Source organism: Bison bison, unplaced genomic scaffold, assembly GCF_000754665.1.
Source record: "Bison bison bison isolate TAMUID 2011002044 unplaced genomic scaffold, Bison_UMD1.0 scf7180017864295, whole genome shotgun sequence".
NCBI classification, from domain to species: Eukaryota; Metazoa; Chordata; class Mammalia; order Artiodactyla; family Bovidae; genus Bison; species Bison bison.
Window position 1 is genome coordinate 1453140 of NW_011494867.1, and position 14159 is coordinate 1467298.

The 14159-nt window shown below is 41.6% G+C and overlaps 1 protein-coding gene across 2 annotated transcripts in view; it reads right to left on the minus strand.

The window, feature by feature from the left end:
* RFWD3 (ring finger and WD repeat domain 3) overlaps positions 1-13897 on the minus strand; it is a 34870-nt gene extending 20973 nt beyond the window's left edge. For both annotated transcript variants that reach the window (XM_010850734.1, XM_010850732.1), the window contains exons 1-4: positions 13771-13897; positions 8884-9454; positions 3876-4078; positions 3009-3079 (exon numbers count right to left, since the gene is read on the minus strand). In XM_010850734.1, coding sequence (XP_010849036.1) covers positions 3009-3079; positions 3876-4078; positions 8884-9452 — 843 coding nt within the window. In that variant the 5' untranslated portion in view covers positions 9453-9454; positions 13771-13897. The remainder of the gene's footprint in view (positions 1-3008; positions 3080-3875; positions 4079-8883; positions 9455-13770) is intronic.
* Between the last annotated feature and the right edge of the window lie 262 nt (positions 13898-14159).

Here is a 14159-nt window from a genome sequence, read left to right on the forward strand (position 1 = left end):
TTGAGCATTCTTTGGCATTGCCTTTCTTTGGGATTGGAATGAAAACTGACCTTTTCCAGTCCTGTGGCCACTTCTGAGTTTTCCAAATTTGCTGGCCTATTGAGTGCAGCACTTTCACAGCATCATCTTTCAGGATTTGAAATAGCTCAACTGGAATGCCATCACCTCCACTAGCTTTGTTCGTAGTGATGCTTCCTAAGCCCCAGTTGACTTCACATTCCAGGATGTCTGGCTCTAGGTGAGTGATCACACCATCATGGTTATCTTGGTCATGAAGATTTTTTTGTTCAGTTCTTCTGTGTATTCTTGCCACGTCTTCTTAATATCTTCTGCTTCTGTTAGGTCCATACCATTTCTGTAGGTTATTGAGCCCCATTTTTGCATGAAATGTTCCCATGGTATCTCTAACTTTCTTGAAGAGATCTCTAGTCTTTCCCATTCTATTGTTTTCCTCTATTTCTTTGCATTGAGCGCTGAGGAAGGCTTTCTTATCTCCCCTTGCTATTCTTCGGAACTCTGCATTCAAATGGGTATATCTTTCCTTTTTGTTTCCCTTCTTTTCACAGCTATTTGTAAGGCCTCCTCAGACAGACATTTTGCTTTTCTGCATTTATTTTTCTTGGGGATGGTCTTGATTCCCGTCTCCTGTACAATGTCACGAACCTCCATCCATAGTTCATCAGGCACTCTGTCTATAGGATCTAGTCCCTTAAATCTATTTCTCACTTCCACTGTATAAAGGATTTGATTTAGGTAATACATGAATGTAATTATCAAGGACATGCAAATTAAAACCACAAAGAGATACCACCTTATACCTGTCAGAATGGCTATCGTCAAAACAACAACAGATAGCAAGCACTGGCAAGGATACGGAGAAAAGGAAACACTTGTGAACTGTTGGTAGGAACATAAGCTGGTGCAGCCACTAAGGAAACAGTATGGATTATGGGCAAATACCATATGATCTCACTTAAATGGAATCTAAAACATAAAACAACAAAAAACCTGCAGACTAACAGACATAGAGAACAAATGGGTGAGTGCCAAAGGGAAGGGAGTGGGGGGCGGGGTATGACAAAACAGGTTGAAGGGGATTAAGAGGTACTAACTTGCACTCATCTCACATGCTAGCAAAGTAATGCTCAAAATTCTCCAAGCCAGACTTCAACAGTATGTGAACCGAGAACTTTCAGATGTTCAAGCTGGATTTAGAAAAGGCAGAGGAACCAGAGATCAAATTGCCAACATCTGCTGGATCATCGAAAAAGCAAGAGAGTTCCCAAAAAACATATACTTCAGCTTTATTGACTATGCCAAAGCCTTTGACTGGGTGGATCATAAGAAACTGTGGAAAATTCTTCAAGAGATGGGAATATCAGACCACCTGACCTACCTCCTGAGAAACCTGTATGCAGGTCAGGAAGCAATAGTTAAAACTGGACATGGAACAACAGACTGGTTCCAAATAGGAAAAGGAGTACGTCAAGGCTGTACATTGTCACCTTGCTTATTTAACTTATATGCAGAGTACATCATGAGAAATGCCAGGCTAGATGAATCACAAGCTGGATAAAGAAGATTGCAGGGAGAATTATCAATAACTTCAGATATGCAGATGACCGCCCTTATGGAAGAAAGTGAAGAACTAAAGAGCCTCTTGATCAAAGTGAAAGAGGAGAGTAAAAAAGCAGGCTTAAAGCTCAACATTCAGAAAACTAACATCATAGCACCTGGTCCTATCACTTCATGGCCAACAGATGGGGGAACAATGGAAACTGACAGACTTTATTAGCTTGGGCTCCAAAATCACTGCAGATAGTGACAGCAGCCATGAAATTAAAAGACGCTTGCTCTGTGGAAGAAAAGCTATGACCAACTTAGAGAGCATATTAAAAAGTAGAGATAATTATTTTGCTGACAAAGGTTCATCTAGTCAAAGCTATAGTTTTTCCAGAAGTCAAGGATGGATGTGACAGTTGGATCACAAAGCTGAGCACTGAAGAATTGATGCTTTTGAACTATGGTGTTGGAGAAGACTCTTGAGAGTCCCTTGGACTGAAAGGGGATTCAACCAGTCCATCCTAAAGGAAATCAGTCCTGAATATTCATTGGAAGGATTGATGTTGAAGCTGAAACTCCAATACTTTGGTCACCTGATGCAAAGAACTGATCATTGGAAAAGCCCGTGATGCTGGGAAAGATTGAAGGCAGGAGAAGGGCACGACAGAGGATGAGATGGTTGGATGGCATGAACAACTTGATGGACATAAGTCTGAGCAAGCAGTGGGGAGTTGGTGATGGACAGGGAAGCCTGGCGTGCTGGCATCCGTTGGGTCTCAAAGAGTTGGACACAACTGACTGACTGAACTTCCAGTTATAAAATAATAAACCATGGGGATGTAACATATAGCATGAGGAATGTGGTCAATAATACTGTAATAATTTTGTATGGGGACAAATGGTTACTAAATTTATTGTGGTGATCACTTTATAATGTATGCAAATGCCAAGTCACTTTGCAGTACACCTGGAACTAACATTGTATGTCATCTATATTTCAATAAAGAAAAAAATTATACATATAAGTAAATTTACATGAGCATAATTTTTCTAAAGAGAATAAATAAAAACAGAAACATGCAAAAAGTGAATCAACGATGTTTCAGAACTGGCAGGGTCCACAGTTTATATAAATATGTCTCATATTAAGGACAGTGATATTATTTTTAAAAATAAAAACGGTTTATCTCATAGCAAGCATTCTGCCAGACAGTTCATAAACTGCATTCATGTCTGCTATTTTAATTGATACATAACCTTGTTAGGTGGGCAGGACAAGTTTTCAAACCTTCCCCTACCCTCTGTTTTTAAACCTAAGGGTAAGGAGTCACACAAATGATGAGTAACACCTGGGCCCCCTGCCGACAAAGTCTGTGAGTTTTAAATTTTAGCCTGCAGTCTCCTTTTTAAATGTAAATGCAAATTTAAAAGGATGTTCATATTACCTGTTTGGGGACAGTGTCTTCTCCACCAGCACATATAACTTCTTGGTCTGTTGAGGTGTCTTCTAGTTCCTCTGTCAAGTTGTTTCCAGAAATGATGGGACAGGTAACATACAAAAGACGATAGAAGTCAGGTATGAGGTTAGCAGGAGAGCCTAACTCACCACAGCTTTCCCTTTTACAGCAACACTACCAATTAGAAATGGCAGGGAGAGCAGATTCAGTCTCTGGTTGGGGAACTAAGATCTCACATATTAAGGAGCCAAAAAAAAAAAAAAGAATTCACTGATGCTATTTCAATCTAAGACCCTATGAATACATTCATTACTTTTTTTAATGCTCAAACTGCCCCAAAATGCTCAAAGTTCCCTAAGCCACTAGGTTCTCTTTCAAGGTTACACCTATGCCTACTGACATAACTGTTAAGACATACAGCTTTGCTTTCTACCATAATAAAATGCCCTAGGCTCATCCTGTATATCTCCTATCACAGACTTGGAAAAAAGTGACCAATTCAGTGGGTCACAAATCACATAAAATTGCAAGCCAGATAAAATCCTTTCAGTATAGTTATGGCCAGTGTAAGCTCATGGCATCACCAACTCAACAGACATGAGTCTGAGTAAACTCCAGGAGTTGGTGACGGACAGGGAGGCCTGGCATGCTGCAGTCCATGGGGTCGCAAGGAGTCGGACAAGACTGAACGATTGAACTGACTGAGTGTAAGCTCTGTACTATAAAGCAGTAATCTATGACCTCCGGAGTGAAGAGGAAAAGTATCAAAACACAAGTCTAGAGTTTCTAGCCTTCTGGAGCCTAAGCTTGTCGGATGTTGACCTTGTGAATGAAATCTGGATAAAGAATACTCACCTTCTAAAACAACAGCTTCAGGCTCCTCTGCCTGGGCAACTCCCTCCTCAAACTCTGTGGAGCTGTCACTGTCAGAATCAGAACTACCTGATACCTGCAAGTCATCAGAGACAAGATTCCTAGTCTCTGAATCATAAGAGGTGGTTGATGAATGAGGCTGGGTCCTGCTCGCTTGAAAGAAAGCATCCAACGGTGCTCTCAACCTACGCATGGAGAAAGACAACAGAATTCTAGTACAACATACTATCATCACAAGAATAATCCACAGTAATTTGGAGGTAAATCCTAGTCATTTTAATGCATCACCAGGCCATTAAATGCTGAAGTAGGAACAGAGATTCAGGCAGATGCTGACTGGACTACATATGCTCTTTCCATTCAATTATTCCATTAGCTCACACTGAAGCTGGACCCTTCTGCTAAAAGCTAATCTTACTTTACTGGTACTTCTTTTGTCAATATCTTTTAAAGACATGACTCATTAATACATTAAAAGAAAGAAAGAAAACTAACTTGGCAATTTGTCTGCTGATATTAGGGGGCTGAAAAGAGAGTGAGCAAGACAAAAAACGGCCCTATTGATCAAATACAGCCTCATGAATTCTGCTGCTGCAGCTACTCAGACCAAGGTCTTTGGGGGTATTAAGTCTGGCTACAGTCATTATTGTTTCAATTCTCATTTTAAGCCATTTTTCTTTTCAAGTTAAAAATGCTAAAAAAAAAACAACCAAAAAGTTAGACGTTCTCTCTTTTGCCCACTCAAACTTTCTGTTGAGCTCTCCAGTGATTTTTTTTTCCATTTAGTACATGTATCAACTTCAGTATTTCTACTTTGTACATTTTTATAACTTCAGTCTCTTTATTAAAATTGTCTACCTGGTGACACGGTGTTTTATCCTTTGCTTTAGTTTTTTGAATATATTTAAATAATCTAGTAAGTTCAACATTTTGGTTTCTTCATAAACAATTTTATTTCCTGTGTAATGATTATATTTTCTTTACACATCTTATATTTTCTTGAAAATTGGACATCTCATAAAACATAATGTGATAACTCTGGAAATGAGAATTCACCATTCCCAGGGTTTGTTGCTGTTATTTATTATAGTTGCTACTGTTTGTTTAGTGACTTTCTGAAGTAATTCTATAAAGTTTGCATTCTTTGCTATGCGTGCTGGTTAGCTTTGTGCTCAGCTCATGACTAGACAGAGATTTCCTTAAACACCTGGAATCAGTAAGCCTCCCAGTCTTCACTGAGGTATCTGACGTGTGTGTTGGGGCACATCATCAATCATCAGCCAGGCAGGTGACAACTCTACCTTATACTTCATTTCTTACTTATGCAGAGCCTCAAGGTCAGCCAGAGATGAGAGCTAACTGCCTCAGTGCCTTCTTAGGCCTCTCCTGAGCATGGGTACAGCTGCACACAGCCCTCGACATGTATGTGGCCTTTTAGATTCCCATGAATATGTCAGAACTTTTTAAAACCGCATATGAAGACCACATTCCCCAGCTTTTCCTTTCAGGCTTTTTGATTAGTCTAATGTTTGCCCCAGTGACCATCCACTGCCTCAAGCAGATCCTGGGGAATAGGCTTTAAGCATAAGCCAGGAATAACCTTTCAAGTGGCATTTTCCAGGAAATCACTAAACAGGTGAAACAAGAATTCTTTGGGATTGAGGTTTCAAAGTACCTCCAATTCCATTCTACTCTCTCTAGTTGCTTCTAGGCTACTGGCCCTTCACTGTGATTACAGGCAGTTTTCAAGACTACTATGGAGCTGAAGAGAATGGGAATAGGGAATGCCACAAAGCTCACAGTTCTTACTGAGACTCAATTGGCTTTCTTTGAGACTCACTCACTGAACTGCTATAAGCACTGGATAATTTCCAGAATACTAAAATAGTTGATTTTGATAAATGTTGGCAGTTGTTTCATTGATTCGATACAGAGGATTTTTCTGAGGTCCTTATTCTGCCATTTGCACTAATGGCACTCAGGTTTGCCTTTTTAAGAAAATGCTAAGCAAGTTTACAAATTTATTTTTAAGAACTGTGCGTGAACAGCAGCTATAGCTACTCATGAGGATAAGCACATAAGCGCAGCACTGCCTAAGAACATTTGAACTAAATGAAATACATAATAAAGTTAACCTATTACAAGCATAGGGCTTCCCTTATAGCTCAGTAGATAAAGAATCTGCCTACTGCAATGCAGGAGACCCAGGTTCAATTCCTGGGTCAGAAGATCCCGTGGAGAAGGAAACGGCAACCCAATCCAGTATTCTTGCTTCGAGAATCCCATGGGCAAGGAGCCTGGCAGGCTACAGTCCATGGGGTCGTAAGAGTCGGACATGACTTAGCACCTAAACCACCATCATTACATGCATATCAATAGCATTCTATATAGAAACCAGCAAAAATTAAGTGATTAACTTTTTTTAAAAAATCACTCATCAATATTGCTTTTATTAGCAAATAGGCATTTCCAAGGTCAGCAGGGGACTATGAAGAGCAACTGGGAGACAGTGGTTAGGAGTATAGTCTTAAAATCCTCCTCTTTTCCTGCACTCATCATCTCTAGATTAAATAACAGTAGAATAAATTCTTGCCCCTTGCCTACCCTCTGTAGTCCTAGATTCCATAAGCTCCATGAAAACAGATACCCTGATCTGTCCTGTTCAGATGTATGTATCTCCAAGGCAAAAGTTCAGTCTCTCACATAGTGGAGTGTTACAAATAGTTGACAAATGAATGATGATGCTAACAGTCAGAATCAAGCAGCCTCAAACAAAGAAATAGGAAAGGAGTTTGTGACCTTGATTGAGAAGTAGTTGGGAAGAATATCCCACTAGGTAGATTCCCCCAATGTGGTGGAGCCTGAGGCAAAAGCATCTCACCTTGGCCCAGGCTCTCAATACCGGGTGCAGGGGTAGTGTGTCAGGTGAGTAAATGCCGCCAAACACCATCATGAGAAATTCACTTCAAGATATTCAGAAGGTATAAGCAAATCAGTCCTGGGAAAGCTCAGACTTCTGTGTGAATTTAGTGTGGAATTTATTCACAACACAATATTTAACAGCAAAAAATTTTAATGTCTCATTTATCAGGCTCCAGAATCCATGTTCTCTGCACAGTGCTTTGCCTTGAAGGTTTATTCTCTTTGTGGAGACAGACAAACTGACATCATTTAACATCTAAATTCTGTAGCTCAATCCCTGAGCACAGATTCTATATACATCAAGAAATTTTCTGATTATAGAGTTTGGCTTCTGTGTGTCAGTATCCTCTAAGAGAACCATGCTGACAATACCAGAGAATCTGGTCTCTGTGCTGTTTCTAATTTTCTCTGTAAATTGGCGTCTGGTTTATAAGTGTCGTTCTCCTGTGAACTCATTACACTAATGTCCTCAACCAAGTACAATCCCCTCACCCACTCACTCAATGTATGAACAACCAAGCCTGAGGACAATTTAAGAGTCCTCTTCACAGTTCCTGAGGATACCACTCTCAATTCTCAGCCCCCTTATTATTTCAACAGGGTCGCCAAATTGCACGACAAGGTACCTTCATCTATGACACAAATATATGAAATCCTACTTTGCTTTGAAAATCATTGTAAATGGCACCTTAAAATAACAGAGTAGCATGCACTTGCAACTCCTGTCAACACAGAACTAGGCTCTTCTCACCCTTGATGGATCACATCCAGCATTGACCAGGCATTAGACTATAGCTACAGTAACAGCAGCCCTGATACACTAATTAGCAGGATCCACTGAAAAGGATGCTGAAATTCAGAATCAGAAGGCACAATTCCAATTCCAGGGTTATCTCAGTCAAATCATAAATCACCCCATCATCTTCCTCATTTGTAAAACACAGGTAACAGATGGCCCAGCTACCACTATTTAGTGCCATCTCATTCTTTTCAATATTTATTTTTTATTATTTATTTGTTTGGCTGTACCGGGTCTTAGTTGTGGCATGCAAACTATCAGTTGCCACATGTGGGATTAAGTTCTCTAACCAGGGATTGATCCCACGCCCCCTGCATTGGGAGTGCAGAGTCTTAGGCACGGGACCACCATGGAAGCCCCACATTATTTTCATAGTGTTAGAAAAATGGATCTGATTGAAGCTTCCTTTATTTGCTTTTGTAGACAACAGTCAGATCCAGGTTCCAACATCAGCTCTAACCTCCTCTGTACTGTCACTCCGAGACCCTGAATAGATCATTCTCTCAGGGTCCAAGTTTCTTTCACATTTAAAATGAAAAGGTTGAATTCAGTCTCTTTCAACATTATGAAGACATTTAGAGAGCCAACTGTGGAACTAAGTATTTCAAATAAAGCAGAAGTTAAAAAACAGATTAAAATATAGACAACTGTTATTCTTCACAATAACTGTCAAGACTTGACAGCTAACCCCTTCAAGAGGCAATTTCAAACCAAATCCTATGGAAGAAAATTATTTTTAACTCTACAACACAGTATCAGGTGAGGAGGGCTAGAATGTTTCCCACTTAGTCAGATAAGTTCTATATTAATTCACACTCTACTTTTCACAAGGGTTCTCTAAATCCAGCCTGCCCATCTTACAAAATCTACTGTACCACTAAGTGCAGTGCCAATGAACAATGAATCTCGGGCAAGTGGAGTGGACTTGCAAGTTAAAAAAAAAAGAAAAAAAAAAAAATACATATATATGATGTACGAGAGACAAATGCTCGAAAGAAAAGCCAGCCTCTACAGACATCACTACCAACAAACTACCAACAAGTTTTCAAAACCTATCTGTATACCTTTATCCTCTCCACTACTTTGCGAAGTAAATAAACCAAGTAATTTTATTTTCATCTGATTTATGAGGTACTGAGGGTTCAGAAAGGTTACCTGACTTGCCAAGTCACAATGCCAATTCCTGGCAGCACTGGGGCTATCATCGGGGCCTAAGGTTCATTAATTCCCAATCAGGGTACTAATCCCACTATTTACACATCTATTTACCTGGCACTGTTTGTCCTCTGGGACCCTCCTGCTCTTGCCCTCCGTGAAGCAGAACTCCTCCTACTCCTCCTCGCTCTCACGGGCCCCACTCTGCGGTCTGAAGTTGGTCGCAGGAATTCCAGCATGCCATGAAGTCTCTGCAGCCCACTGATGAAGCTGTTCATTGAATCCAATGAAGTCACTTGGGGAGTGTGGTTAGATCTCGGTCTAAACTCCTCTAAAACTCCTGGATTGAGGTTCCCCACAGTCTCTGTTTCTGAGAGCTCCACTTCCTCTAGATCAATAGGTATCTGTGGAATAGGCGGAAGCAGCGGCACTCTCTCTGGGCTGTTGATCAGCTCCTCAGGAATGGGTTGGAGCAGAGGTGGTCCTCCTTCGATGCTGACCACCTCAGCAAGTACAGGATGCAACATGGGTGGTCCCTCCTGGCTGCTGACCTCCTCAGTATGAGGAGGCTGGAGCAAGGGTGGTCCCCCTTGGCTGCTGACCACCTCAGCAGGAGCAGGCTGTTCTGCAGCACCATGATCTAATTGCACCTGAAGATCATATTCCATTGCTTCATGAGCCATCACTGAGGAAGCAATATTTGTAAAAAGTATTAGTAAAATGTATCAGCTACGTGGCATGTTTTATTTAATTATGTCTATCATTTAATGTTTAAGATCATTCTTGACAAAACTGAGAAACTTAAAAAGATGATTTTAGCTCTTTTCTTATAATAAGGACTTTTAACCAGTTATCCTGTTTGCCCTTCGAAAACATAAAGTCATGTGATCATGCTGCTGCTGCTAAGTCACTTCAGTTGTGTCCAACTCTGTGCGACCCCATAGACAGCAGCCCACCAGGCTTCCCCGTCCCTGGGATTCTCCAGGCAAGAACACTGGAGTGGGTTGCCATTTCCTTCTCCAATGCATGAAAGTGAAAAGTGAAAGTGAAGTCACTCAGTCGTGTCCGACTCTTCGCGACCCCATGGACTGCCGCCTACCAGACTCCTCCATCCATGGGATTTTTCCAGGCAAGAGTACTGGAGTGGGGTGCCACTGCCTTCTCCGCATGTGATCATAGCACTAGTCTTTGAAAGAATCTATACAATAAGAGAATTGAACTACTGAAAATAATCCCCCAGACCTCTTGCAGTTCTGTCATGACCTGTATATGGACATTTACTACAACAAATGCATACAATGCTATATTTAATTTTAGTAGGCAATATTCATCTTTCATGGCACTAAAGTGCAAAAAATAAACACAGAAAGAACATTTCCACAAAATAATTAATAACTCAAACCAGAAATTTACCTATTTCCTCCAAAAAGGCTGAGCAACCTTTATTTACTTCAACTTTTTCATTACTTTTGTTTTCTGTCTCTAAGTCCATTTGTTAGTCTGTTAAATAAATATTTATTAAGCACTGGTTATGTTCCTTTCATTATTTGTTTCCTGTCTCTACTCCACTACATTAGTCTATTTTTCAAGAAATATTTAAGCATCTGTCATATAGTCAGACACTCCACAGAGGCAAACAGATAAGTGGATAAGACCCAGCGTAATACAATTTACTTTCTAGCAAATGAGAGAATAAACAAATCAATGTGAAAAATTATATATTGTGCCATTTGGTTTTGGGAGTGGGGGGCAAGACACAACAGTGAGAGGTGGCCTCTTGTAAGTGAAAATTAAACCAAGACAAGAAGGATTAAAAAAAAGTTGGCCATATGAAGAGCCAAGAAAGAGTTTCAGAAGAAAATTAATACAAGGTGTCTGCTAAGTATGGGTTTAGTGCATCAGAGAAACTAGGAAGCCCAGCATAACGAGCACAGTAAGAAAGAGCAGACAGTATGAGATTTAATATGAGGAGTGAAGTTGATGATACACAACACTTTCACTAAAAGGCCTTGGTAAGGAGTTTCTTCTGTGTTAGGAAAGGACTGTAGGAGAGGAAAAGTGCAGGCAAAGTGACCACTTTATAGTAGCAGTGGAGATGGAAGAGTAGACAGCTTTAAGAATCCTCAGTATAGTCATGCCACTTAAAATCTTGGGATAGATTAACTACCTAAGAAGGAATTGAGATAGAAGAAAAGCAGGCCAAGGACTAACACCAGAGACATTAACATTAAAAGGATAACAGTTATAGGAAGAGAACCCAGAAACCAAGACCATGAGGTAGGAGAAAACCTGGGAGAGTGTGGTGTCTTGGAAGAATGATGCAAGGAGGGGACAGTCAGATGTGTCAAGTGCTACTGAGGGGAAGAATGGCCACTAGATTTAGCAATGCAGAGGTGACAGATAATCTAGAAAAGAGCTGTTTGCCGAAAGTGGTGAGTAGAGGCCAGACTGGAGTGGTCAGCATAAATGCAGAGAAGTCCAATAAACACAGCGGATGAAGTATGTTTTTCTTTCCTAGTCATTCCTGAAAATCCATGAACATGACCCTGATCCCCTTGAAAGAAACAGCATTAAAAAAAGAATAAGTCACAAGCACAAAGCAAAGAGTGTATGAGACATACAAATCAGTTTTCCATACCAAAACTGGTAGGACTGTGTGCTACTGAAAAGCAAGCTAATTTCCATTGAGGGAACTGTAGAAACAACATATCACAGAAGACAGCACTGAAAGATGGAGATGGAAAGGAGGATCAGCTGAAAGCCTGTGAAAGTAATCTGTTCCTCAAGGAAACAAAAAACACCTCTCCCTATGCTGCAGAAAACTGGAATTTTGAACCACACAGACTTAAGACCAGCAGTGAAAACAAGGAGTTAAGTGAAATTCTACAAACTTTCACAAGTGTGAAACACTTCCAACCCTTCTCCCCAGCTGCACAAATCCAGAATGCAATATTCTGGTTTTTACATATTCTCTGTGCCTCAAGGCAGTAGATTAGAGGACTGTTCTCTAGAGAAAACCAGCTGAAGAGAAAAGATCTATAAATACTAACACTTGTAAATCTCAAGAAAATGGCTAGGTCTCTGTCCTTACATCTAATGGTAAAAGTCCCTTGGTTGGTAAGGTTCAGTCATTCATACACAGCTTCCAATCAGTTTTCTGGGGGGAGGGGGAGTGCTCTCTGCTAAACAAACAGCCAAAGAACAACTGACATTCAAGAAAAGCCTCCAACATGAGAGGAGACCAAAGCAGACAAAGAGAAGAAACTTGGAAAAAAGAAATGTGATGCAAGAAATGGTAAAAAGTAAGTAAATATAATAAATCCAAACTTAAAATGCCAAGGGAAAAAAATCAAAATAAAAGCTTTAATAGAAGGATTGCAAAATAAACCTGAAGAACTCTCAGAAAACAAAAGACAGCAAAAAATAATATTTAAAAGGTTAAGTCAGAATACCTGACTAACTGAAGTACAAGAACAAGAACTCAAAATGGAGAAAAATGTGAAGCAAAACCTCTGGTCAAGACGGAATCATAAACTTTCTTCCAACTAAAAATCCCAATTCAGTAAATTTCCTCAAAAATTATACTGAAAAGAAAAAAGCAGACTACAGATGAAACTTCGTTATTAATTCCATCTTTAGGGCACTTAAAAATATGCAAAACCACACTACTATATGGATTTATAAATATAAGGTAGTATAAAACAAGCCCAAGCATGAAAAATACCCAATTCAGGAGAGGGAAGGTGCTGGGGTACATATGAGGTTTTGACTATAGAATTTATTTATTTAAGAAAAAGAAAGAAAGAAAAACTCTACCAAAAGGTCAAAGTCAAGATTTGTTAGATAGGGGTGGTGAATGCACGAATCTTTTAAAAATTATTCTGTGCTCTTTTCAGTATGGTTAACATTAAAAAGTGAAATTTCTTCCCATGATATGCCAGTTCTGATTAGAGAACAAAAGTTCTGATGAGATGTGAAAGGCCCAGAGCCAAATCCCAGCCTCATTCATCGGTGCATCCTACACAAGAAGTACACAGTAGATGCTAAATACTTACTGAATTACCCGCCATACATACACCTAAAAACGCAAAACCAATCAACTTCTATGAACATATCAGCACCCAATATTGACAGACAGAAGAGATAGAGAACAACGTCATCCTGGAAGAAAGTTCTCTACACGGCGCCATGCTGGAGCAAAGCTTCCCCATCAATGTGGGCCAACACAGAACCCGCCAGGCCTGGGGTTGAGCAGGCGCGCGTCGGCGGGTCCCTCCCCCTCCCCCCTTGACGTGAGCAGCCCGGTCCTAGAAATCCCGTGGTTTTCCCAAGCTTTCTTATTCAGATTTCAACCAATGTCCACGCTAGGTGCGATGAAGACTCCCAATTAAAAAGACGACTAGGCGCGGGCGGGGAGTTGGGCCGACCTGGGTTCGAATCCCTGTTCGGTCACGTCCTACCTGAGGCCCTTACTTAGGACGGTTGCCCAGCTTCCGTGTTCGACTTATTCGTCTTTAAAAATGTGGGGATAATACAAGTATTTACGTCACAGTGTTGCTGTGAGGTAAAGCTGGATAGAACGATAGGTCTTTCGTTCAACTTGAAAGTGAGGCAAGTAGCGGGCACTCCGAGGGACAGCAGTTATCTGCACAGGAAGAGTCCGAGGCTCCACTCCCTGGAGAGCGACCAGGGACCTCTGACTCCGGGCCAGCGACTTCTTGAACCCCGCCCCGCGGCGAACTCTGCTCGTTCCAGGAATCCGGAGTTCCTTCCTTCCCCGCCCCACCGGCACCTCGGGGGCCGCCCCAGCAGCCCCGAAAGAACGGGAATTTAGGTGCCTCGGCTCCGACCGTTGGGGCCGCCCGGAGCGCCCAAATCTCCTCAGACCACCGAGTTCAAGCCCGCCCCCAGCCCAACTCGGGCCCTACGTCCAGGGACCCAGGGGAAGTCTTCCCGGACCCAGACGCCCAAGGCCTGGGTAGAGGCAAGCGCCCGCCTCACCTGAAGCCAGAGCACACGGTCAGAGTCGCAAGGTCGCCGGAGGCGCAGCAACCCCCTTAGAAAAACTTGCCGGACGGGCTACCGCAGCCTCTCGCCCGCCGCTCAAGCTGCCCGCCTGAGGTGCTGGCTCGGCCTACTCCTATTGGGCAGCAGTTCCAGCCGGTAGCCAATAGCTTCTCTTCTTCTTTCTTTGGTCGCCGCTGACTGAAACAGCGGCGCTCTCATTGGCTGACCCTTCGTAAACGGGGCAGGCAGGACCACGCGCAAGGAAGCCTCGTACAATTGGTAGAAATCAACGTCCGTCAACACGCGCCCAGCCCCCAAAGAGAAAAACGGAAGAAGGATTTTTACCGCTCTTTATTTGAACTTTGTGGCGGGAGAAAGTTGTA